Below are 27,005 nucleotides of genomic sequence, written 5' to 3' on the forward strand. Positions count from 1 at the left end.
TTTGATTAGAATAATTAGTCTGAATTCTCTAATTTTTTTTAGGGAGTATAGCATAATTTTCATTAAAGATTTTGCAAATTTGGAGAGCATAAGAGGTCTATATCAACGGAGATTATCGCCCAAAAGATCTCCAGAGAAAAAAATCATCTGCCTTGACCGGGATCCTGGTTAAGGAGGATGATTTTTTTCTGTCTTTGACCCGGCCTTGACCAGCCTTGACCGAGATCCCGATTAAGGAGGATGATTTTTTCTCTGTGGATCTTTCGCACGATTGTGCATTGGGGGTGACTCCCGTAAAAGTTATCACCATGGCTAGTCCCAGTATAAACTAACGAAGACTATTTTTACAAACTTTTGCATTTCATAAATTGGATGGTGAAATGTGTTTTTACACACATGGAGGAGACAGAATAACAGGTGCTTCGTTGAATTAATGAAAGGCACACGGAAGTTGATTAGTTCTAGCAAATAACTACCGTGATTTAGATTTAATAATAAATGGGAGAGAAAGATTATGCCGGCTTGATTTCCTTGTAATTAAAGATAACATGTTCAGTACAGTCATTATGAGGTTACAATCAAATCCTTATGTTGTCTCTGATTTTGTGAGACTTCCAATAGCCATAAGAAGCAAGCATTAATTTTTCAATTGTTGCCAGGTGACCTTCATAAAAAGGTGACAATATTCCAGAGCTATAATCAAGAATGGGTAACACAACAGAAGAGTATGTAATTCAAATTTAATTTTTTCTTTTAACTCTCTTTAGAATATTGTAAAAAAGTCAAGAAAATGCATTAAAATCTAAATATAATATATTTATGCATGTATTCTCTTACCATAGAGATAAGAATTTTTCCAGCTCCTGATTGTGATGATATGAGTAGCAGCACTGGTTCATGGCTAGTATCCTCAGTAGCCAGAACTTTCAAAGTGACATTAAATTTACCTTGTGATTTGGCTAATTCCAGCGTAGGAGGAACATCAGATGCTCTGAAAGAAAAGGAAAATTACTTTAACAATAATGGGATTAAAAATTATCTTTCAGTGAATATAATTTCATCAACATAGATTCCATAATATGCAAGAGCAACGCTATACAGGAAAAAATACAAGAGGGTTGATTCACCAACCGAATAATTCCTAAACATCCAAATCACACAAAACCGGGGTAGCTTATTAACAATAATTGCATTGAAAATTATCTTGAAAAGGCTCATTTGATTATTTGATTAATTAACTGAAACTACCAATCAGCATTTAGAATCACAAATGATGTTCACTGGGCAATGCTGACAATTTACATACATACTCCAAAGAACTTAGCACTCCTTAGCACTTTCAAATTTCTGTCAATATATTTGAAACTAAAAATTTCAGTTTGAAATTAAAAATAAATCAGTTTAACTATGCAATTTAAAAAAATGACTAGGCCATTGGTAGTGAAAAGTTATTACAATTTAGGTACATGCGCATGGAAAAAATAAGATAAAACAGGAAGTACTATAAATCGCAAAATGGTTCATACATAAGGAGTTCCAATAAACATTTTTGACTCCTAATTGAATTCTGGGTGAAAAAAATAAATTCAGTAAAGGCAAACATGCATAGCTGATGCTTTCAGGGGAAGGCAAGGTGCACGAGTGCTCATAAATAACACTGAGAAAGTGAATTTAAAGAATATGAAGAAATGGGTGGAATCTGACACGATGTTCTGGTTCCAGGTTAAGATTCAACAGTTGACCTTATAACAGGTCAATACCAATAAAGAGACAGGACCTTAATCATAATACATTCATCCTATTCTACATATGCGCTAGACATGTGCTCTCAATTATTAAATTACTTTTTTCGTTGATGTGGAATTGGTCTCTTCTATTTTATAATAGATGAATGAATATTTGCACAGAGGATGCAAAATATGATTGGCTAATAATGACAGTTTAACAGTAATAAATAATGGAAATCACAAGTCCAACACATGGTTTGGAATATTAGTTCATATTGAATTATGATGTTAAAAGCTAAATACCTGACTCCAAGCGAGCAATGAGGTAGTTTAAGGCCTTTCCATTGTTTATACGACACAACACCCTTGGATTCAAGGGAGTCCTTAGCATTGCTGAAAGCGGGGCAGGGAAGGAGCAAGCGTAGGAATTCAGCCCCAGGGCATACACACCAGACCCTGCCACCTTCAGCACCATCGTTAGACCCTGACATATAATTTAGAATAGGCTTCACCATATCCCCATTAAGTCTTCCGTGAGTGAAAAGCATACTTGTGTTGTCTGCCCATGGTGTGCGTGAACATACTTCTGCCTGAGTAGTGGAGTACAAAACATATCTGAAAGGAGAATTTTTTATTTTTAGATTTTAAGGTATTCATTTTTTTAACAACAGAAAACATTGTAAATTTAGATATGCAAAATGCAATAATCATCAATGCCAGGTAGTAGCCAAAAAATACAAAACCAAAGCTAAATTGTTATTCTTGGTTCCACTTGAAGTGGATTGTACGTCTAAGCAACCATATTGAGAAGATCTAAGGCAAGCCCAATTCTACCCTGAGTCCCTCTATTCAAACTCCATTTGAGCAGAAATAACTTTGATTACCTAATAATAAACTATGGCCAATAGCAATAACAACTACAATACTGATAACTCATCAGTTCATACCTGAATGCAGGAAAGCAGAACAAAATTTGAACTCAAAGATATCCAAGACATACCGATTGTCCTTCCTGATTTCAGCAAAATAATAGGCTCTTTTAACATTAAAAAAAAAGTCTTTCACTTGTAGACCATTTACCATGCATGCACATTAATGGAATAGTGAATACCATTTAACATTCTTGCACATACAGCAGACTCCCAATTACAGTAAAACCCCGTATTTGCGTTATCGGAATTTACGTTTTCCCGCAAATTGCAAGTTTTTTTCTGGGTCCCATCAAATTTCCTATCTCTCCTACGTAAATAGAACCCTGTATTTACGACGTGTTTTTTTCGTTTTCCCGCCATGTGCATCACGACTTGCCGACGAAAAAAAATAATTTGCCTACTAAAACAATTAATCGTGCAAGTCAGCCCTTAAAAACTGTCTTTCGGCTTACTTTCGCGCATTTGTATTTAAAAATACAGGAGAGAGAGACGTAATGAGAACTATTTTCAGGAAGAATTTGAATGTGGCGGGACACAACGCTACTAGCGTCCGAAAGTTGAACTACGTCATCTCGTTTTCTGTCTGCGGCGAAAAGATTCACGATATGAAAGTATAAGGTGTTTTGAACTATCCAGCTATGTAATAATTATAATGTATGAACTCCTGATGGAATTTTGACAATATTCATGTAGTCTATAATTTGATATGATACAATTTTGAAAGGAAACTAGACGTGATGAAACGTGATAAATGCCGGAACTATAAAACTTGACCGGCAACTGGGATCATTTGCGCTGACTTCATTATATAGTTGCGTAGCAAGTATGGGTTAATTAAATACTTTAAAAAACTTATTTAAACTTGACTTATCCCATTCGAATCGCAGTGCATCGCAAACTTTTGTAACTTTCAAAAATTATGAAGTCGCACGGCAGTTTGTACTGGTTAATCGGCGAGGAGTAGTTCAGATACACGCGTGTAGCCAAGTTACCCTCAATTAGTACGGGAAATAGAATTTATCCTGCTTGAAAATGGATATTCGAAAATAAAAACGGAAATTTTTAATTGAGGACAAAATAAAAATTTTAGAGCTACCTCGTTGGTTTGCAAACGGGAACCCGCATCGATGCAATCTGGCGAAGCAACTCGACTGTTGAGACAGGCAATCTGACTGGATTGCCAGTCTCAACATTCAATACCGTGCTAATCGCGATGCCATTGTAAAACATGCAAACCAGAGCGGACATTTATCAAAAAAGAGAAAATATGAGAAGAATTCCAGGTAAGAAGAATTAGAAAGATTTCTGAAAGTGGTTTTTAGGTGCAAGATCGTGAATGGTGTCATCTAAAGGCCTGTTTACATATTACATTAACCCGTACAAGTTAATGTCTAAATTTATGAACAAGAAAATGCACCAAAAAAAATGTATTCACCTAAATTGTGCGAATGCATGAACAGAAAATAGAGCATGTTCAAATTTTGTTCATGCATTCATAGTCAGATTTAGGGGCAGGGGATGTGCCCCCCCCCAAATGCTTAAAAAAAATAGACAAAATTTGATTACGGTTATCATGGGAGGACCTAGGGGGGGCACGTGCCCCCCCCAGATCCTTAAAAAGTATGCAAGAATTTAATAAGGTCCTGTTATCATTGCATTCGTTTTGTCTTATGTGGTATCCTCTTGTGCCCCCCCCAGAACAAAATCCTGGATACGGCCTTGCTTGTGCCCCACCAGAAAGAAATCCCGGATCCGCCCCTGACAGTTATCATTACGTTCGCTTTGTTTCGTGTTTTACGGAGGCTCAATCATTTAAATCAATAATAATAACTTTGACATAAAAATAAAGAGAATTTCGTACAATCATTGTTGTATCTTGTTTTTAATCTCAATTAAGACAAGATCGTTTGCCTGTCAGGCCCTCTGTGCCCTTCCTAGAAAAAGTCCTGGATCTGCCCCTGCAAGCATTCGTACATGTCCCGATCTGGTCCACAAAAATCATTCATGCAAGCAAACATTAACTCGTATGTGTTAATGTATCATACAAACAGGCCCTTGAGAAAAAGTATTTCCCCATAAGATTGGGAATCGAAGATTGCACGGTGTCTATAATGGCTGGTTGGATAGATTAAAAAATAGGTACAGTAGGGCGGATCGCAAAAATCGATTTTTTTCAAATCCATCTGGCCCAATGAAAAAAAGTTGTGGGACCGATCAAAAATAAGGCCTGAAAAATTTGAGACCTCTAGGTGAACCCCTGACCCTCGCTCAAATGCAATTTAGGGGGGGAAGGTCAAAATTCGAAAAATATAAAATTTTATGGTCATTCCCTATAGATTTTGCCGAGTTACTGCCCTTTTAGGGCAAAAATTTTGTTCATTTTGACGTATCTGCCACCGTTTAGCCACAAAATGCCTAATTTGAGTCCGCGCCCGCGAAGAAAATATTACAACGCCCGCGCAGCGTCGCGGATACAAGAGCAGCAAGGCGATTCCGTCCCCTCCCCGCTCGCTTCTCCCCCTCCCATGCCTCGAATGCAGCAAAATTCATCTCGCGTGTGCTGCTAGGAGGGCGTTTATCTTTGATAATATAAATCGGAAGATGGTAGAAGGTAAAAAACGGTGCGTAGTGAGACGACTTGTCCCTTATTTGGCGCCTCGTCGGCGTTAAACAAATCGATGTTACCAACTTTTAGAGAAGTGATGAAATATTTTTAGATCTGCGAACGCAGGAAAGGAGCCTGCGGTCTATGAAGAGGCCTCTCGAGTGGCTATAAAGGTGTGCGAACTATGGTGACGCGCTTCTCCTCCATTGTGAATGTGACTAAATGGATTTAACGGTACCACAGGAAGTACTATAACTTACGGAAAATTAGAATAGGCCAAAAGTAGGGTTTTATTGAAGTATAAAACTCAAAGAATTTTAAAGGAACATTTTTAATTATGCGATATTTTTGCGTGTAAGTGCAAGGAGGAGCATAAGTTTCCCCCAATGAAGAAGTAGTTTGACAGACAAGCTGACGAAAAGAAAGATAACGGCTGCTCGATTGAATCCTAAAGAAACTCGACAACTGAGGAAAAAAATGGAATAATCGGAGATCGATGAGTCAACATCGTCAATTCTTGTTCGGGAAAATAGTATCAAAAATTTTCTTCATCAATTCATTCGAAGAAAATGAAATTAGCCGAGTTGTATCTCTACTTTCCTCATAGATTAAACATTAAGGACTATAAACTCAAATTGGAACTTCTTCGGGGAAAATGCGTCTGCCAACTGTGATAGAGGTATATGCAAGAACCAAGCAACAGCAATGATCGTTCCCGCAACTTTAGCCGACGCAAAAGTCATAACTTCGTAAGATACATCAAAGCTAGTGTACCAGAATCACTTACGTACACAGAAAAAGATTCTGCCTACTGACAAATCGCTGTCGAGTTTACAAAATTATCCGAATATTAAGAAAATGTTCATCAGGTTTAATGCAAGCCTATGCTCATCTTAACCAGTGGAAAGACAATTTTCATTTGCTGGGTTTATCCATTCCCCTGTGAGGGGAGCTCTGTCGGACAAAGTTTTTGAAAAACTTGTATTCCTCAAGGGGAATGATTCATTCATAGAGAGCAACAATTGATAATTTTTATATTGAAAAATCTCAAATGTATATGTGGTTGTTAGAATTTTTATGTTTATTTATGTGTTAGAACGTTTTAAAAGATGTCTTAGTTTCCTTACAAGTGTATTTTGTATTTTAAAAAGTATTTAAAATACTATTTTGTATTTCAAATACAGAAGTCCAAGGTATTTGGTATTTTGCATTTCAAATACTCCTCGGCCTGTATTTTGCCCAGCCCTGCCTACTGTGGATAAAAAAGAGAGGTTTCATCAAAGGGCTCCATTTTATTCGAACGAAAGACTACTCTTGTCTGATAAAAAAATGGCAAGAGGACTTATCAATACAAGTTTAGAGGGGAATGTATGGTGTTAATTGAAGAAACAGGGTCCCACTTTTGGAGGTTTGCCTCCCCCGTCGGAGGATTAGCAAAAGTTATAAAATCTGCGATTATCGATTCCTTTCGGAGTGAAAAGTAGACACAACATTGAAAAAGGAGGCATCATCCCTTTGCTATAAGCATAATTCCAACATCCCTTAAAGTGTGGACAAACTCATCTCCGGATTCCCACCGGGTTAATTTTTCTATAATGGCCAAAATTTCAATCTCCGACTCGGGGCTCATCCTAAGAGATAAATTTTGTTGAATCCCGAAAAGAGTTTACCCACATCATTCGTCGGGAAAGCATTAAATCCGTATTTCATCCCTTACAGTGGTCTATTTGCTAATTGCACTATGCTGACTTGGATTTGCGACAAACATCGGGAGGGTAATCTAGGGACCCAATTTGCGTTGCAGCAAGGATGCGTTTGGCGACAAATCCGTGATTTTTTAATTGCTGGATTTTAATATCGACGTAAAGGACTACACGCTGATGATATATTGGAGAGAAACTCCTGTTCCTTCGGCTATATCTGAGATTAGCGCTGTGGAAATTAAAAATCTATTAGTGAACGTTCAAATTTGAAGTTAAATATTCTTTTTATTATACATGCGGACGAGATATTCGTGAAAGAATTCACCAAAAGTTTGTTGAAAGCAGCGAAAGACGAGGAATGACACTGATATAAGAAATACAGACTGGAAAGCAGATAATTGAGTAATTCTTTCGTAATTGTTCCTCGCCGGACGATGCTGAAACATCAAATTTTAGTAAGACTAACAAAGAACGACGTACTTGGTGTGAATTTTGGTGCATTTGGGGCGTGGAAGAGGCGAGCGGGGAGGGGACGCGAGCGGCCTTCACCCAAAATCCATTTAGACTCAGCTGTCGGACAATACCAGAATAGAAGTGTATATCCTAAGTTCCCACACCTTATAGCCACTCGAGAGGCCTCTTCATAGACCGCAGGCTCCTTTCCTGCGTTCGCAGATCTAAAAATATTTCATCACTTCTCTAAAAGTTGGTAACATCGATTTGTTTAACGCCGACGAGGCGCCAAATAAGGGACAAGTCGTCTCACTACGCACCGTTTTTTACCTTCTACCATCTTCCGATTTATATTATCAAAGATAAACGCCCTCCTAGCAGCACACGCGAGATGAATTTTGCTGCATTCGAGGCATGGGAGGGGGAGAAGCGAGCGGGGAGGGGACGGAATCGCCTTGCTGCTCTTGTATCCGCGACGCTGCGCGGGCGTTGTAATATTTTCTTCGCGGGCGCGGACTCAAATTAGGCATTTTGTGGCTAAACGGTGGCAGATACGTCAAAATGAACAAAATTTTTGCCCTAAAAGGGCAGTAACTCGGCAAAATCTATAGGGAATGACCATAAAATTTTATATTTTTCGAATTTTGACCTTCCCCCCCTAAATTGCATTTGAGCGAGGGTCAGGGGTTCACCTAGAGGTCTCAAATTTTTCAGGCCTTATTTTTGATCGGTCCCACAACTTTTTTTCATTGGGCCAGATGGATTTGAAAAAAATCGATTTTTGCGATCCGCCCTAAGGTACAGTCTTGTATACAAGACGGTGAATGGTGAAATCAAAGATGTTAACATAGAGACAGCAACTCAGTGGAAATAATCTGAATATATTAGACTTCTGGAAGTTACGACCCAAAAGATGTTTTCAATGCAGGCAAAACAGGATTATTTTTTAATTTTTGCTGCCAGCAAAAACACTGTGCTTCAGAGGGGAAGAATGTTATGGAATAATGCTATCCACAATTACAAAATTAACATTTCCAAAGCCAGTATGTGAATAAAAGTGAAAATTCTCCATTTCCCACTATTTGCATTTTCCCGCAATTTACACTTTTTTTATTGGGTCCCTAGAAAAGTGTAAATAAGGGGTTTTACTGTATCTGGGTGAGGTTTATCCGTGCTTGAGATTATCCGTGCATTAGTTTACACTCCTAAGGTGTTTTCCGCGATCTTTATAAAAAAATAAAATTGGACGCCTCGTAAAATGGAATTATTTTATTCACTAGCTGACAAGGAATGTGACAAGCTTACTTGGACATCTGATCTAGCATTGCAGACGACGATCAGTGGTGGGAAAAAAACTCTTGAGCAATTTTAGAAGATCCTTCAGTAGTTAACCAATCGTAAATTAAAATAAATGTTATATATAATAATTAAATGTATATTTCCTATGGAAATGCAGGATTATTGCTGTTGACTCGCATGTGCTTGAATAAGGCCCAAGGGAACCAGAGATTTCATTGCACTTGGATATGTTAATGCTGGTCAAGGTCAAACTGGAGGGGAAGGGAAAAGTGGAAGAAGATGAGTCAGGGTTCCCACTCAACTAAATTGTAAAATTAACGGTTTTTCCAGGTTTTCACGGTCTAAATTATGTCAAATTCACGGTCTGTTGATAAGCCATTTTAGGAAGAAATATTGATCACATAAAAATCACTTGCCGCACGTTAACTAAAAATATAGCAAACGCAATAAATGCCGGGAATGAAAACGCAGCAATGAAAGTGCTCTTACGACGTCGCCTATCTTTAGCAAAGTTTTGGGCCGGCTAAGGGTTGTGAGTGGGAAAATGGAGTGTGACAGGGAAGAGAAGAGGTGTCTGATTTGCCAAGGTTAATGATCACTTTGGCTAACGGACTTCCAATCACAGCCTTAAGGTCTGTGTGTCGTCATGACACACGGACCAATATTTGCGCTTCGAATATACGTGTGCAGATAAATGCGTGGACAGTGCCTGCGAGTGTCTGACCTTGAATATGATTGAGATAACGATTTTTGTTTTTATCTGTCAATCGTAGATCTACAATCGAGTTTTTTACAAGAGTTTACGACGAATTTCACAGCTATTTCCAGTTTCTTTCACGGTAGACGGAATTCAAGGCTTATTCACGGTTGAGTGGGAACCCTGTGAGTAGAAGTGAAGGCAATGGGGGAAGTGGAAGTAAAGTTAGCATTAGTCATAGCTAGACTCTCGCCTCCTTAGACAATTTGCCATACGTGCTGGTTTCCTATAACCACTGCTGGGCATTGGGGTGATCACATGCCAGTTGCCATCACAGGAGTTCTGTGTTCCTGTTTTCCAAACATCGTGCTCAGTGATCACGGATCTACATCCCGAGTAACTTGTGGGTGAAGCAGTGTGGTGCCTGACAGTGTAGTTTCCGACGTCGCACAGTGGCTTTGAAGCATTCGTGCAAACCACGTTTCTAAATCTGTGATCTCACAGCCGCGGATGCGCGGTTTTTGTAAACCAGGTATTACACAAAGCGGTAAGAATACAAATACAATCATGTTATCGCCACTAAAAAGAACGCAGTCGGGAAAGGAAGCTCTCAATGATTCCGGGAAGCAATTTGAAATAACATAAAATGTGCGTAGATAATAATAGATTGATTGATTTACACAAATGTTGAATATTACAAGAAGTTAAGGTGCAAGTTTTGATTATACGCGTTTTCTAATTATTCGTGTTGCCACCCCCCATCATTAGCCTGGATAATCGGGAGTTTGCTGTAAATTCAATTTTTTTGCAATAAAAAGAGAAATGTAAAAAAACAAAATTATTACATTGTTGTGTTATAAATAAAGTTTTTCATTTAGTTATTATTAAACATACATTGTGTTTTACTTTGAAGAACTCCAATGAAGATGTGAAAACATGTATATATTCGTTCAAGAAAGATTTCAAACTTACTTATGCTTCTGTAAGGCAGCCTCCAATGCTTCCTTTGACTGAACAGCAACATCTTGGCTGCCAGTACACAGGATAAGAATATTTGGGGGCTTTTTGCCATGCTGGGGTGATGACCCTTGCGGCAGTGGGGGTGCTGGACACTTGCGTGTTAAGAATGCATCCTCATCTTGGGGAGCAGATGTGCTACCTTTACTGGAAGTTGTGGCTGATCCAGGCCCTTTTGGACTCCCTGATTTGGCTGAGGCAGTGCTTGCAGAGCCTAAGGAACGAATAGAGTCACTGCTTTTTTCTTTATCGCCAGGAATGAGTGAACCTGTTTGTTTCCCTTGATCAGGTTTTGCCTTCACTTTCTCTGCATCCGCTAAAAAGAAAAAAAGCAGGGTGAAACATGTAGTTAATCACTGAAATTGCAGCCTTTTAAGTGGGTGACATTATGAATGTAAAATTTGTCTTACTTATCCAAAGGATAGCTACATAAATTTAAGCAGTTTATCTGCCAAAACAAATTATGAAGTCAAATTAAAAATTTCCCTTTTCTCATTGAAATAAATTAAATTGCCTGAGTTAGAACATTACACTTTCCTTTCCTCATTAACACTATTGACATCACCATTGTTTTATAAATTTTAGCATAAAATAAGGCCCAAGATAATGGAAACAAAGGTAGTACAGAACTTATCATCAGTTCAGCAGGACATAAATCAAATAAAGATAACAATACCTAAATTAGCATTAACATTAATCTACATACAGAGACAGCATATACAAATTTCACAAAGTAAATGTGGTCATAATATGATATGAAAAACGATTACGAACCAGAAACCAATACATATTCATACTCATTGCAGAAGGCATGTGTAAGTGTTAAAGAACTTTCATCTAAAAAGAACCAAAGAACTTTCCCACCAAAATAAAAAATAAGTTTCTTTTGTGGGAAATTATTGTCTTGAACAGAATTATTTTCTTATTTTCCCTCTTTCAAATCAATGTACATACTCTCATCATAAAAAAATACCATAATTTCGAGTATGCTTAACAAGTAGAAACAAATTATTTAAAAAAATCTAGATAAAATACAACCTTTGCTGGCTAGTAAAATGAAGAAAATGGCCTTTTAACTAACACATGCCCATATAAAAAATATTATTCCACAGGCTTTTCACAAAATATTTTTAAAATCTCAAATATTTTAGTGTATATAAAACCAAAGTAGTGTTTGCTCTAATTTTTGCCAAAATAAGACCTCAAAGTGTAACATATTCCATGCATTGAAACAAAAATAAATGGGCACTATTTCACTTCAACTCACTAATTCATGCTTCATTGGAAAAGGTTAATTACCTGATAAACTCTTGTCCAAAAGGTCGCGGCATTAATGGATTTTAGCCAAACAAATGCAAAGAAAATATGACTGTCCACAATTTCATTCAATTTTTTTAAAAACTGATATGAGTTACACCATTAACTTAGGTACACATCTGATAATAATCTGAGAATACATACATATCTCGCTAAACGACAAGATAGCTACAAAGTTGGAAAATTGGTAAAGTATTATCCGAAACTTCTATTATAAAATATTACATAAAAATAATGCATCTTATGACACAATAAGATCAGAAAAAAATGACATGATTGGAAAAAAGAGAACTCATTACTTTTTTCTAGTTACAAATGGAAATGTAAAGAGAAGCATCAGAATGACATGAGGACATTTGTCCTTTAAAATATGTAATATAATGTTAGCATTGGAAATAGAAGGGACTCATTGTTAAAATTAATTTGGTGAGTGTATGGATGGTCAGTTAATATTTCAGCAGAATGAATAATTTTCATGGATTTTTCCATTTAAATTTCTTGTTTGGATTTCAAGAGGTGTCTTCCATTTAAAACATCAGCGTAAATGACCACTTTTAATATTAAATGCCTTTCTGAAACTGGAATGAATACAGACCCTGATTAATAGAGGAATCGATGGCAACACTGGATTATTTACACTAGCTCATGGGTAATACCCTAACTTTTCATTCAAATGATGCAGTTACACGATAGGGATCACTATATTGCCAATATGTAACTAAAAATGCAGTCCATACATTACAAACTCTAATTTACAAAGTAGAAAGGAGCCAAATTTCTTTATTTTGTAAATTAAAGGGTTATTAAAAGGGTGTTTGTAGTTGTATGTTGTGGATTGGATGCATTTTTCACCAGACCCATGTGTATGACTATCCTTAAAAATGCTACCCCAGTCACTTTCTCAAGCCAGTATTTCAGCAACATGGGATTAAATTCTTAAATAAACAGTGACAGCAACATGTTCTTCTTGCAGCATCAAATGTGTAGAAGGCCAATACTGAAAACACTATGATTGATTTTTAAGTAACCATCTGGACATTGACCGATCCATGGAAGATGATGCTGATTTGAATACATGATGGTACTATCTGACATAAATTATCTGACCATTAAACTATCTAGGATGGGCCCCTTCAAAAATACCTCTTCCTCAAGGCCACAAATGTGACTTATTCTTTGAACATATGAGTTTTTTTCTCTTTTCTATCAACTAAACAAAGATTGTTTTAACCAATTGCATCCACCAAAGGCTGGGAATCAGCCACTCATCCAATGCCCACCTCCCATTTGATAACCTTAAATGGCTATATGAAAACCAACCTAATTTTTTAAAGATTTTTACACAACATAATCCAGGTTCCTGAAATTAAGGATTACTGCTATTAATAACCTACTTACTACATAGTAATTGAAAATTAGGGCGTAAAAATGTGTGCATATGGTTACCATAAACAACTAGAAATCAAAAATTAAATATACCAGAATGACTCTGACAAACAGTTTAGTTTAAATGCTGACATTGATTAAAATCATTCTTTTAAAATAAAATAATTATTTTAAAAACTAAAGGGCTCAATCGTTGCAATTATCTTTTATAGATAATGTGGAATACATATACGGCATGATATTAACATGACAATGTAACAAAATTTCCAAAATTGTAAGCGATAATGACGAGGGATTTTTAACTACTAAACATCATTTTCATAACCAAATCGTGTATAAACCACTGCCAGGGCAAAAAAATAATGATGTAACATAAAATGCAATGAGATTTGTTGTCAGGTATACATATAATGTTGGGGATGAATGATGCTTATGATTGTATAAGAATCTCCTGATTCAAAATATAAAGCGAAGGAAAAGATGTAAATTAGTGCAAAGTTATCAGCAAGAAAGCAGGTCCTTAAGAACAGAGAAAGAGGCATACCCTTTATTCATTCTCGTACTTGGCCTTGATCATTGCATGACATCCAGATTCTATTTCCCGGTGATCAAATGGCATCACCCAGGATCTGAACCCAGAACCCATTCGTCATTCTCCAATTGCCTTACCCAAAAAGCTACCACAATACCCTCTTGTTTTATACAGCAGCAGTAAAATAATGCAGGCTATCTATAGAGGAAAACTTTTCTCCTCCCTTCACCCTCCACATATTCATCTATCCTAACCTAACCTACGGACGGAGTCTATTCATGTAGGGCAGATTTCAAATGTGCATGCATACAATATTATCTCCTTATATATTTCTACTGTATAGATACCTTTTTCTCAAATTATACGCAACCAAACTCTACAAATGAGGTACCAAAATGCACAGAATTTACCAGAGAACATGCGACGGCATATCTTACTTCCTAAATATTGCTATTGTTTCCTAAAATTGGTTTAAAAAAATGGCTCTTCATATTTCTCATAGGGGATGAGGCTATCCGCCATCTTGACGTCACGCACTCGCTCCATGGTGCAGAGCAAACCTTTATTTCAGGATATTTAATTGATACCAATTTAGTTTCAGATACACGTATTACATTTTTTGCAATATAACGCACTCTCAACATACAAGTATTAACAGAGGAAGTGTAATTACTTCCAATGTTGTGTTTAAAGAGGTCCTCTGACCTCAATTTGTACATGAACATTCCAATTAAATTTGTACATAAGACCCTGCCTTTTTTTCTATATTTTAAAATTAGAAACGCGGCTATCCCTCAGTGGACCTGCATTGAAAAGAGCGGGGGAAGCCCGCTGGGAACAGGCGCATCATGCTCGTAAATGCATAATTGATCATTTGTAGAGGTGTGGGCGGAGTGGAGACACATGGGTTGTCCTTTATCAGGGTTCACAATTGCCATTTTTAATTTCCCATACTTTTCCCTCATTTACAGTCCACATTTTAAAAATTTCATTGACTTCATTTCAATGGCAAAGCAGTCATATCATAGGATCTACGGAAATGCAGCAAGGTATATTGTGAATTTAAGTCAAGTAGTAGATAAAGTTAAGAAGTCACAATAAAGTTAAATAAAGCCAAATTGGTACTATCCCTAGGGGCCTGGCCAGGATTGCAACAAAAGCCAACTCACAATTACCAGCTTTAATGCAACAACACCTCAACAGCAATTTTTACCTAACTGATGAGCTTTGGGGGTTTTTCTAAGACCACAACCAAATTTCCTTGACTTCCAGTCCTAATTCCTTTACCATCGCATTTCCCTGATTTCACAAATTTATAAGGAAGTTAACATTCTTTGCTCTGTTCTCAACTAAAAAACAATATTACCACATGGAGTAATAAAAGTTGATTTGACTGCTGTGGGTTACATTGTTAGCCATTCAATTTCTAAAAGTATGCTAAAACTAAACCTGTACTAAATAGTAAATGTTTAACAAAACTAAATTTAGCAGGTTTGGTATTCACCACTTCCTGTAACATTTTAAAGCTAATTTCCTAATTGCAAGCAAAACTAACCTCCTCGAGTGCAATAGTATACTATTACTATGATTCTAAAAAATAAAAATACAAGAAAAATTGGTAAAACACAACAATCATACAGTAGAAGTAGCAGTCTGCTTAGTATGAAATCGAAGTATGACAAAGGAGTGGAGTAAGCAAAAGACAAACAAATGAGTTTATTAATTTTATTTAATATTTATGTAAATATATAATTAATTCTTCTCAATCGATAAAAAAGTAAGTTTCAACACTTACCAGAAATGCTTTTTGCAGGCTCTGGACCAGAAGAGGCAGCAACAGGTTTCTCTCCGACAACAAGAGCACCATCCTGTAGACTAATGTTTGGCTTTGGTTCTGCCTTCTTAGCATCCACATCTTTAGCAGGGCTTTTCGATGAGCTGCCATTGCTAGGAGTTATCCCTTTGAGGACTTCCAGACGAATTTCATCCTCGTCCATCTTAAAGTTGTACAATGCCTTCAAGCTGTCTTTCAAGGCTTCTGAAGGCTCAGGTCTTCTAGGACTTGCTGATGTTGGCACCACGGAAATAGACCTATCGGCGGCTAAAGTTATTTCCCCACTTGGAGTTTCATCAGCTGCTTGACTAAAGTTTTGTAGAAGTTCTATGTGTGACTTCCACTGCATCGGAGACATAGCTGCAATATCTTGGAGAAGGAAAAACTTAGATATATTATCTAGAATGATATGAATAGGGGAAATTTTGATTTGGGTACACCATTTATATATATATATATCCTAATGTACACCCCAATTTTTGAGGATTCAATAAGGATAAAATGGTCACTTGAATATAATTTTTTCCTGAAAATTGAACAGAAATGGGGATACTCAAAGATTCAAAATCCCATTCCCTTCGAGGCTACTACAGTAAACTCTCGTTAATACAAACAACGTTATCATGAAGTTCTCGTTATTACGAAGCAAATCGTTGGGCTCGACGAAAAGGCCTATCCAATCTATAGTAAAAGAAACGTTATTACGAAATTATTAGATATTACAAAATTACGAACTTCAGTTCCGGACCTAGAAGTTACAAAATGAACTTTATCACTAAGCTCCAAAGATAAGCAATGACGTGTAGGTGGATATACACTATGATAAGTTTTAATAATTGCGCCACATTTAAGTTCCCAAGAGCGTCAATTACGGTTCTTTCTTCCGTATGCATGCAACATCATATACAGTGCAACCTCGATATAACGACACCCCACGGTGCACTAATAAACACTCGCTATAGCGAATTGTCGCTTTACCGGAGGTGGAGCAAATAATAGCCAATATACCTGTTGCGAACAGATATACAGGAAAAGGAGTGGTGCGGCGACAGATAAACATCTATCCGATAAACGTAAGCATAAATCCAGACGAAAGGCGATGTTTTTTGCATCACTAAATTTCCTTATTCAAATAACGACTAACTATTCAAACAATTTATAAGCGCCGCACTGAATAAAAATCATGCAAAGCATTGTTTCGTCAATCATTATATTTATCGAACGACAGTTTACCACATAAATTTGAGACTGAGCACTCCATTAACTTCATTTCTAACAGATCGCTAGCAATTACAGAGGTTAAGGAGTCTTGATGAAAGTCCTCCGGCGGTGAAACCCTCGCTATGGCGAGAGCCAACACCGAAAGGGTCTCGTAAAAACGAATTTTTTGACACGCTTATTATAGGGTCAATTGACGGTGCATCGGCTATCTCTCGTAATAGCGGGGGTGTCGCTATAGCCCGTACTCGCTTTAACGAGGTTCCACTGTAGTAAGTTGTCTCGGAGTCTTCCGTGGCATACAGAATTGTTGGATTTCTTCATTTTCGGATTATTGCCGCGTTTCGTGGTCAGAGGTGACGACAGTTTCGCCAGGATTCCACCAGGCGTCTTCAGGTCGAAGTGGTGCTTTCCATGTTTTTGCCGCGTATGTATAGCTCTCCCTCCTGGCGGCCGCGGTGTTGTTGGCCGGTTACCCTTGCTGCTGCGCCGTGATTGGTTGGATTTCTAAACACTCTCTTCCAGGCGTTGGTTATATTGTATCCGTCTTCTCTATTAAAATTTTTGGGAGTTTTGATGATCTCTATTACCTCCCTTATCAGCCTGGGGTAATACCTCTCTTCTTTTGCGATGATTTTCGCTTCGTCAAATATTATATTATGCCCAGGCTCACTCCATGCATGCTCGGCAACTGCTGAGAGGTCGAATTTCTTGTTCTGCGTGGCCCACTTGTGCTCCTGCAGGCGATAACCCAAAAATGGAGAAATCCAACAATCATATGGTAAGCTTAATTCCTCTGGAGTCATGGTTACTAACTTATAACCGCTCATAAATTGGATGTACAGGTAGTCCTCTTCCTACGAACATTCGATTAAGGAGCTTTCAGAGATAAAAGAATTCAAAAATTTCAAATTAATAATTTGGCGCCTTTCGATTTGGCCGATGCGACGCAGTGTGGCGTGGAGGAACTCGTACTTTGGGCATAATCTGAAAAAAGTATTATTGAATCTAGTGTGAAGTTAGGAACTGTTCAGCATTTTGCCAGCCCATCCTACTGTATTCTACTGTAATATTATAGCTGTTAAGAGGATGAGGGAGCAATAATAACGTTTTTAAAATAACTCAAGGTATTTGTAATTTTTGCCTTCACTTGATCAAAGAGTAAAGGCAGTTGAGACAGAGATTTGGTTTTAGAAAACAATTTTAAAAAATACCTCAAGTCAATTATACAAGCTAAACAAAGTAAATGCTGTGTTTTATTTAAAAAAATCAAAATTAGATTATTTTATCTAAAAAAACTATTTTTTTGCAATGTATCCTTTTTTATGCTTTTCTTTATGCCTACTACATATACCCTTGAACTCATCATCACATTTTGTAAGACTTTCTGCTCATGACTGTAACCATAGGAATTAAAATTCAAATTCAATGCTCATTGTTAATAGACCAAAATTAAGAACTACATGTATAGGTAAGCAGTACTTTGGTGCTCTTTAACACTTACACTGATAACTGAGGGGCAGAAGCATTCATTAATTAGCCCCAATGATACTCAAATTGACATCTTCTTGGTTCCTTAATGTTGACACACAGTGTGACTAAAGCTACCATGTGATTTTAATAATTTGAATAAAAAGAAGCTAAACAAATATTTGCAAATAACGCTCTGATGCAAACTTATACTTTTTTATTTGCCCGATACTTAGGTTATCGGGCAAATTGAATTCCACATAACAGGTCCTGCTAAAAGCCTTCATGGTCATAGGTATTCAAGGGGAAGTAATGGAGCAGGGGCCGAGTTGCATATGAATAGCATCAACATGTACAAGGGGCCGAGAGAGATTCTCAAACACATTGGCTTCTTCCCCTTCCAGCATTTGTGAGCCCTCTGCGTCTCAGGAATATAGGAATGTGGATAGAAAAATAAAGAAGTTATCAAGAAAAAACACAAACCAAAGAAAGATTGAAAGTGATCTATTGTTTGGAAAACGGAGAGTGTCAAAGCAATATTGTGTGTAAGTTTAAGCTCAGGATGTCAACAGTCTGCACCATTATTCTGAATAGAGACGAAGTTAAAACGTCAGTGACATTAGCCACACCAACTGCAGCCAAGCGGTCAACACGTACATAAAGTTCATTGCTGGATAAAAAATGGAAAAACTTCTAATTACCTGGATTAATCATAAACGGTCAAATGATGTTCCTCTATCGCAGGCAGTTATTTGCGCAAAATCTGTGGCTTTATTTGAATCTATAAAATAAGATAAGGGTGGTGATTGCTCCGAGACATCAAGTGGAAGATTCAAGACAAAAGGGCTTGGGTGACACAAGAATTTTTGAAAGACTGGTTTGAAAATTCTTCACCTGTCGGTAATGCAAAGCAAACCCCTGAGCTAGCATGTTATTTTCCTAGATGTTAGCCCACGCGCACATAAGAAGGGAATTTCAAAAGCACGTACGAATTTTTTTAAATCGGGACCCTGAGGCTCGGTAACTGAGGTCGATTTATCAAGTTTTTTCAGAATTAATTCTTAAAAATCGTCATTTGAAGCATGGCACACAGTCAGTATTGACCTAAAACACTATTACCAGGATAATGGATCGATCGCCTTGACTATTTAACGCATTACTCTAGTGAAAATGGTAAGGATTAGATTTTTGTCTGAGTTGGTATTACATACATAAGTTATTTTCCTGGGACTTTTATCTTCAGCTCTCATCACAACGGACTTCTATTGAATAAAAGTGTGAAGTTCTAATATTAGAAATATTAAAAACCACCTACCAGTGAAAGAACTCCTGCTCATAGATCCATCATCTACCTCTTCACCAGACTCATTCTCCTGAGGTCTCTGACGAATTGTTCTTGGCATTGGAATTGAATCAGGATTCAATAATTTGCATGGATAGCCACTGCATGAGACAGCTGTCAAAGAAGAAGTAACAGATGGTAGGTACAATAAATAAAATACTTAAAAATGAAGCTTATTCCATAATTTATTTGATATAACAGCTCTTAGTCATGGTCAATACGTAAGAATACTCAGTCACCACATGCAGCCTTTGTAGAGATTAGTTCGGTAATTTCTATAAAAATTTACATTACAAAGAACTCTCATGTTTAGATTTCTCAAATTAATCACAAGTACATATTCCAAGGTGAAAGAAACATCTATCATAGTGCACATAGGCATTTAAATTATAAATAGCAGCCATTGCAAGTCTTTGAGAAAAATTGTGGCTTTGATGCTTGCATCAGTTGAAAGATACACTTCAGCATGCAAGGACTTTCATTTATGAAGTGAAAATCTTGAGGTCCCTTCATAGCTTTAAAAATTAAATTCTTTGTACACAGCTGAAAGAATTCAGAAATAGTGAATGACTCATTTAACGATTCAACCCTAAGGTTGGTTTGTTTAGGTATGGATAGAGCTCACCTCTGGCAAAGCCATAAGTGTGTAAAATTCACACATTTATGTAAGATGAGTAGTTCCGTTCACTGGACCAAGTCACATTTACAGGTTTTTTTACTAAGGGGATGTACAAATTCTTCAACCAAGATTTGAACCCTGAACCCAATCAACCCTCTACCTAAAAGGCCACCATGTTCCCCAAATGGAGAATAAATTGCCTCGATATACCTCTCCATGTTTAGCATTGATGCATATGATTTCCTGAATTTAGTATAAATATTTACACACAAAGGACTGAACAAGATTAACCTCATCATTTATCCCCCTTCTGTTACAGGTGAATCATGAGGTTTTTTCCCAAGAAGAAGGGTCAGAACAGAGGTGAAAAAGTAGGTTTAGGAGATGAGAAAAGAGCTTATATTATAAATATAAGTTAATATTCACAACAATTACGTAAAAGTACAAAATATCAGATTGAATAAAAGATTCTTCCACGAAGTAACTCCAAACATGGCTGAGAATACACTCAAAGGTGAAATAAAATATTTTACAGATTTAATATGATATTAACTAGCATTCAGTTCACTATAAAACAACTACCCACCAGGAATAATACTTGGGCAAGGGGCATGTTGAACAAATTCATGTCTTTAACATACACATATAGGGAAAATAGGCAACAGAAAAAATTATGCATAGATTTACTTTACCAACATTTGGCCCAAAGAGTCAACCTTCCGAGTGAATTTCTGCCAAATAGATTCCAAAATTTCCAAAATGGAAAAATGATTTTTGAAAATTTAAGCAAATTCTGTACTTACTTTCCAATCGTATTATCTCCATACCATCTTGAATGTTGGGATGTCCAAACAAAAAGCAAAGGCCTAATCTTGCTAGGTGCTCCATGTCAGTTTCTAGGATCAGGCCAAAATGAGCACTAGCCTTCCACGCTTTCAGTACACCATATGAATCAATCTGGGGGATAAAATATAAATGGCAATGAAAAAATAGACATTCCAATCAAATACGTACAGATGATCTCCAAAAGTTTGCAGATATTCATTAACATGTAGAGATAATCTCAAGAAATAAAAAATACATGTACATATGTATTTAAAAGAAAAGAACAAGTTTTCTGAAGAACTGAATAGGTTTTCAGGTGTCGTTGGCATTACCATCATGGTGATGGCAGAATTTCTCCTTTTCTTCAGTAGGCACCCTCTGGCAATGCTACTGAGGATGCCTTGAGTTATACAAACATTGCATTTACCATGATGACAACATGGATGATACAAAAAAAGCAAACCAATGGTTTAAAACAACACTGAAAATATCTTAGAAGTCTTCTCAACCAATTATTATTCCCTACTACTGAAAGCAAAGCCATAGTGAGCAGGGGTAGGGGGTGAGGTCAAGGAGTTAAACCCTTGGACACTCAAAGTGCCGATATATACTATACATCCGTATTCAATCCCATGTAAAAATGTTTTTTTATTATATTTTGAGTTTGTTTCACTTTTATCCTGGAAATTATACAAACGTTTGTCACTCCCAATGAAATAGTATTTCTTCTACAGTAAATCCTCGACTTATAAACAAGATGTGTTTCAAGACCTTGCTTGCACGTTGGAAAACCTACGCATGCGACGAAAAGTGAAGTTATCCTGCAGAATGCAACACTGCATTACAATTGTGCGTTACACCCTTTTTCCCAACTGATGGCGGGTGACCTTGAACGTGCGCTCAAGACCCACCCACTTCTCTAACCAATCACAGAAGAGTGGCAAGTGAAAGTGTGCAGGAGGCTGCAGTCTGCGTCCGACTTTCGTGCAGTGAACATCGCTCTCCAGCTTGCAGTGTTGCCAAACTTAATCTGCGGAGATCGCTATGGTTCCACCTCACATACAGTTATTTCCACAGGCTGGCAACACTGGTCTTCTGATTGGCTACTAGCTCTCTACCACTCAGCCGCCATCAATTCAGAAAAAAGGTATAGCTCACGATTCAGATGAACTGATCTAGCTGAGTATGCGACGCGGCTGGAGCCGAAAAAAAATTTCTGCCCACAGGAAGGAAGAACAGGAGAAATGCTGAACAGTAACTGACTTCACAACGGATTAACTGATTCAGGATGGTGACTTTGAGTCGTCTCCTATGCCCGTGTGTCCTTTATCGTACATAGGTACCCGCAGTGGCGCAGCGAGGGGGGGTTTTGGGGGTTAAACCCCCCCCCCAGAGCTCAGAGAAATTTTGAAGTTTAATCCATTTTACTTAATTGGATTGGATAATACTAATAGAATAGTGTAAGGATCAATAAAATATCCCTCAGAAAGCTGTAAAACTCACCATTTTGAACCATTTATCTTAAAATTCCATAATTTATTAATCTCGCACCTACCGCTTATCCTGGTGGGTATTCCATATCCCCACACACCCCTGTATTAGTTGCACCTAAACCCCCACCAGCCTTAATTCCTAGCTGCGCCCCTGGGTACCTGTGGGTGCAGGCGCACTACGTGCGTTCGCACTCACGAGCCGCCACAAGCGCTGCTGGACGTCTACGGACACAACAGTATTTATGTATTTACAAAGACACGGAATAGGTTAGTTGGCACACATAGCATGTAAAATTTAAATCTATTCCATGCAAGCCAAGAAGCTGCTTCAACCTCCTAAGTAGACTTATTTAAGTATACCGGGACTAGCCACGGTGGTAACTTTTACGGAGTCACCCGCAATGCAATCATTCACCTTGACCGGGATTCAAACCCGGATCCCTCGATTTCCGGCCGAGTGCTGTAGCCAGCTAAGCTACCGAGGGATCCGGGTTCAAATCCCGGTCAAGGCAAATGATTTTTCATCTGTGGATTTTTCGCACAATTTGTGCATTGCGCTTGACTCCGTAAAAGTTATCACTGTGGCTAGTCTCCGTGTAGGTACTTAAATAAGTCTAGAACGAGCACCTCTTTGTGTTCAAAGTTCGGGCTTTGCTCTCCGGCTGTGGCACCGTGCGTACAACTTGGACTGCTAGTCGCATAATATACTTAGCAGTCCACACCACCTTGTCCGCTATAGTCCACAAATTTCCACAGGGGAGAATGACGCCTTGGTAGCTTAACTGGCTAAAGCACTCGGCAATCGGAATTCGAGGGATCCGGGTTTGGAAATTGAGGGATCCGGGTTCGAATTCCGGTCAAGGCAAATGATTTTTCCTCTGTGAATTTTTCGCACTCCTAAGTAGATGTTGACATCACCTGGAATTCTATTCTTTGTGTTTGAATTTCCATAGAGTCAAGAATGCTAGACATTTTGATTCTGTTTTCTTGTCTGACAGTCCATATTTTGATGCGGATGTGAAATTTCTACAAAGCTTCTGCACTTAAAATTACAACATACACATTTTAGGCAAAAAAAAATGGGTGTTGAACTGGAAAAATTTTAAGTGAAATTAATTTTAACCCTTTTGGTGCGGCGGGCCGGCATATAAGCTTTTGCCACTCGGGCAAAAAGTGCGGCGGACTGATACATTGGCTTTTACGTAGTCCATTATTTAATTTGCTATAACTTATTACATTGATATATTTTATTTCCGTAAACGTAAAAATATTTTGTAAATATTAACCAGTTAAACTTCAATAATAAAAAAACATGTGTGGATATGTAATAAAAGAGCTTGCTATGTAATAATGTTTTTTTTCCTAGTTGCTACATTTTATGAAAATACTGCATTTCTCGTCCATACCCCAGGAAGAGGGTAGCACTAAGTGGGTTAAATAAAAGATTTTGAAATTCCAGGTTGGAGCAAACATTTATGAATAGTTCAAGCATAATTCCAGGGATTAAAAATTCATGCACAATTACCAATTTTCCTGGTTGCTGGACACCCTATAATATTAGTTTAGTTTTTTGCTTTATCCAGTTATCAATTAAGTCATTTCTTGAATGTGCCAATAAAAATCGGTATCTGACCTCGCTCCCGATCCAATTCCATATCGGGGAAAGGATTGCCATACTCAATGTGAGATAGAGCAAATGAGAAGGTGGAATTGAACGAGTTCCCATACCAAATAATGTGATTACTATCCGATAAAACTACATAGCTAAGTAATTGGCTCCCTATACTCAGATTTTCCCCCTTAGAAAGAAAGCCCAACGTCGATTCCTAACTTAATCTCATGTTTGTTTTCAACCTGTGACAGAGGTAAAGCAAGGATACACTCACTTCACTAGATCTACATGAGGGAGCGTCAACTCTGGATTACTTAAGAATGTCTTAACGTGTGTGCAAACAAGACATCAATAGGCTGGCAGAGTAAATTTGAATGTGTTTCATCTTGTTGTATGTATATTTCTTTATAGTAGGGAGGCATGTATGATGGCAGCAGTGGATAAAATCACGATTGGAAGCTGTCAAAAAGTGCTATTATAAAAGAATTATAAAGATCCAATGGATAGATTGTTAGAGTAATGTAGTGGTGCTTATAAGATTATGAGTAAAGAGAGGTCTTTTGAAAATCTTAGGTAAAAAAAGGGACAATTAAGTAGACCAATTCATGAGGCATGAGGATCTAATGAAAAGTATCGATAAAGGAACAGTGAAAGGGAAAAGCCGCATAGGAGAGTTCATGACTGTTGATGATGATGAAAAAGCTAGTCAGTGGGCACAGTCACTGCTTGCTAAATTTTGTTAAAATCATCCTACAAAAATTAGAGACATCTACAGATTACATTACTCCTTACAGAGGGGGTGGGGCCTGTCCACATCTGCCAGCCCTCTTATCACCCAAATAATATTTTGATAAACTGATCTGTCGACATAATGATAAGTATTGAAAGCTTTTCCAATTTCACATGATTAGAAAACTGTACTCCTATAACACTCTCTGTGACAGCGACCTAAGTTGCAACGACAACCAATCAAAGCATTAGAAGTTGAGCAGATATATAACTGAAAAATCCCAAACATTTGGCGCCTGTACCATATAAACAGTGAAGTGCTATAATACATGCCAGCAGATAATTTAAAAACGCAAAATGTAACAACTATTTGATAAATGCATCATGATGCGTGAAATAAAATGTACTTGAAGCAAAAGACTACGGCAGAACATATAAGGAAAACTATCAAAAGATATGAGTGAGGATCACTAACACATAAAAATGAAAAAAGCAACCTTTGCAAATTCCCCAGGACCTTGGCCATCCAAAAAGGCTGCTTCAATAAGAACATCTATTTTGTTCTCCATATCAATTTCAACAGTATTATCTGTATCAGTATTAATGGGGAACACAGAAGGTCCCTTGTCTTTGAAACTTATCCATTGACTGAGGTCAACGATTTGCTGTAAGAAATGAGAACCTTATTAATAAAAATTCACCAACCTCTTCCATTTGAAAAGTCACTTACAAATTCTTTTCGTACTTTGGGGAAAAGCGAGTAAACTCTTTTGCTCCCAACGTTCCAGAGTAGGTCTCCGAGTTTTGCAACATCTTTGTTTATACAGTAACTAGAGGACACACTGGGAACTTGTACGGTAAATCCACCTGAAATACGGGGTTGATGAAATATTGGATTGATGGACTGAAATAACTTTGTACAATAATGTTAGAGAAACTTACCCTCAACAGAAGCGTCCGATGAAATATCTACCTCGGGAACTTGATATAAGACCACTGATGCATTTCGAACAAGATATTCATTGACTCTGTTTTTCAGATAATTTAATCTCCATGATTGTATCCATGTGGCAGCGACATAATATATTGTGAACAACATTGTTCTGTTTCAAATTAACACATTTCTAAAGAAAAAACATTTTACTACTGACTGCTTTTTCGCAAACAAAACAAAGACTTATTTCTACGGTATTTCAGTGAATTGAGAATTTGCATAACATGGAAAATATCCTCACCCTGTAAAGAAACGACCAGAAGATATGAGGTAAGAATAATACTGAAATGTCGAAAATTGCATGCAAAGGAGGCAGAGTAAATAATTTCGGAAATTTTCAATGATTCCAACTGAGCGCACCAGTGCGCAAGAATGAACAGGGAATGAAGGGATTGAAGCGCTTCTTTTGGAATGGGGCGGAAGAGGGAGACAAAGGCGGACAAAGGGGCGAAGGGGAAGGGACAAAGTCAAGGTAGACAAGGAAGATTGCAACACATTAGGGGATCGATATTTAGTCTAGGTTATGTGTTTTCTAATCAGATGATACTTTTAGGATAAAACGTCTTGAATCTCATGTGGTCAATGTGTTTTCCGCTAGAAAAGGTCACGTATTTTCCCAATCTCTATTGTACTAATATGTTGTGTTCAATACGTCATCTGACTCCTCATAATTTTACATTATTGCTATCATCATTAAATTAGCAGCAATTAGGAGATTAACGTAGTTTATAGAGAGAAAGGAAGGTTTTTAGAAATCACTGTTAGTGTGAAAATGTTAACCAAAGGCTCATATCAAGGCCATTATAATACCATAGTGGTACTTGTTGATATCTTCATAAGTGTTAATTATCATAAGTTTTCGTGAAGAAGAATGGTTAGTTTAATGGAGTTATTCGTTGACGTTGTCAATAGGGGCTCGTCCTTTCGCTCACCCGAGGAGTGCTAGTTAAGGGTTGGCAGAAGGCAATTTGCATGAATATTAACCTGCCAAGCATGGTTATGCAATGACTAAATTTAGAAGGCGTCTAACCTTCAAGTTGGCACCTCATGAACTGGGTACTAACTCTGCTAATGCTGTGGGGGCGAGTGAATTGCATTTGAAGAGTTCAACTCTTCATTTCTTTAGTTTTTTTGTCAGTCAGTTTAAGTAGGTCAATTATCGCGTCTCAGATGATGACCCCCTTTCCTTAGAAATCGTTTC

The 27,005-nt window shown here is 37.5% G+C and overlaps 1 protein-coding gene across 3 annotated transcripts in view; it reads right to left on the bottom strand.

Moving 5' to 3' along the window:
* LOC124168760 (biotin--protein ligase) overlaps positions 1-26,183 on the bottom strand; it is a 46,965-nt gene extending 20,782 nt beyond the window's left edge. Inside the window, exons 1-10 of one of the 3 annotated variants that reach the window (XM_046547040.1) lie at positions 26,046-26,183; positions 25,753-25,934; positions 25,556-25,677; positions 25,308-25,475; positions 20,955-21,108; positions 19,506-19,646; positions 15,464-15,871; positions 10,389-10,647; positions 2,031-2,342; positions 838-991 (exon numbers count right to left, since the gene is read on the bottom strand). In XM_046547040.1, coding sequence (XP_046402996.1) covers positions 838-991; positions 2,031-2,342; positions 10,389-10,647; positions 15,464-15,871; positions 19,506-19,646; positions 20,955-21,108; positions 25,308-25,475; positions 25,556-25,677; positions 25,753-25,909 — 1,875 coding nt within the window. In that variant the 5' untranslated portion in view covers positions 25,910-25,934; positions 26,046-26,183. Of the gene's footprint in view, positions 1-837; positions 992-2,030; positions 2,343-10,388; positions 10,750-15,463; positions 15,872-19,505; positions 19,647-20,954; positions 21,109-25,307; positions 25,476-25,540; positions 25,678-25,752; positions 25,935-26,045 lie in introns of all 3 variants that reach the window. The other 2 variants (XM_046547039.1, XM_046547041.1) reach the window with 2 other exon arrangements.
* Positions 26,184-27,005: the final 822 nt, after the last annotated feature.

The sequence above is a fragment of the Ischnura elegans genome, chromosome 12 (assembly GCF_921293095.1).
Source record: "Ischnura elegans chromosome 12, ioIscEleg1.1, whole genome shotgun sequence".
In the NCBI taxonomy this organism is placed as follows: domain Eukaryota; kingdom Metazoa; phylum Arthropoda; class Insecta; order Odonata; family Coenagrionidae; genus Ischnura; species Ischnura elegans.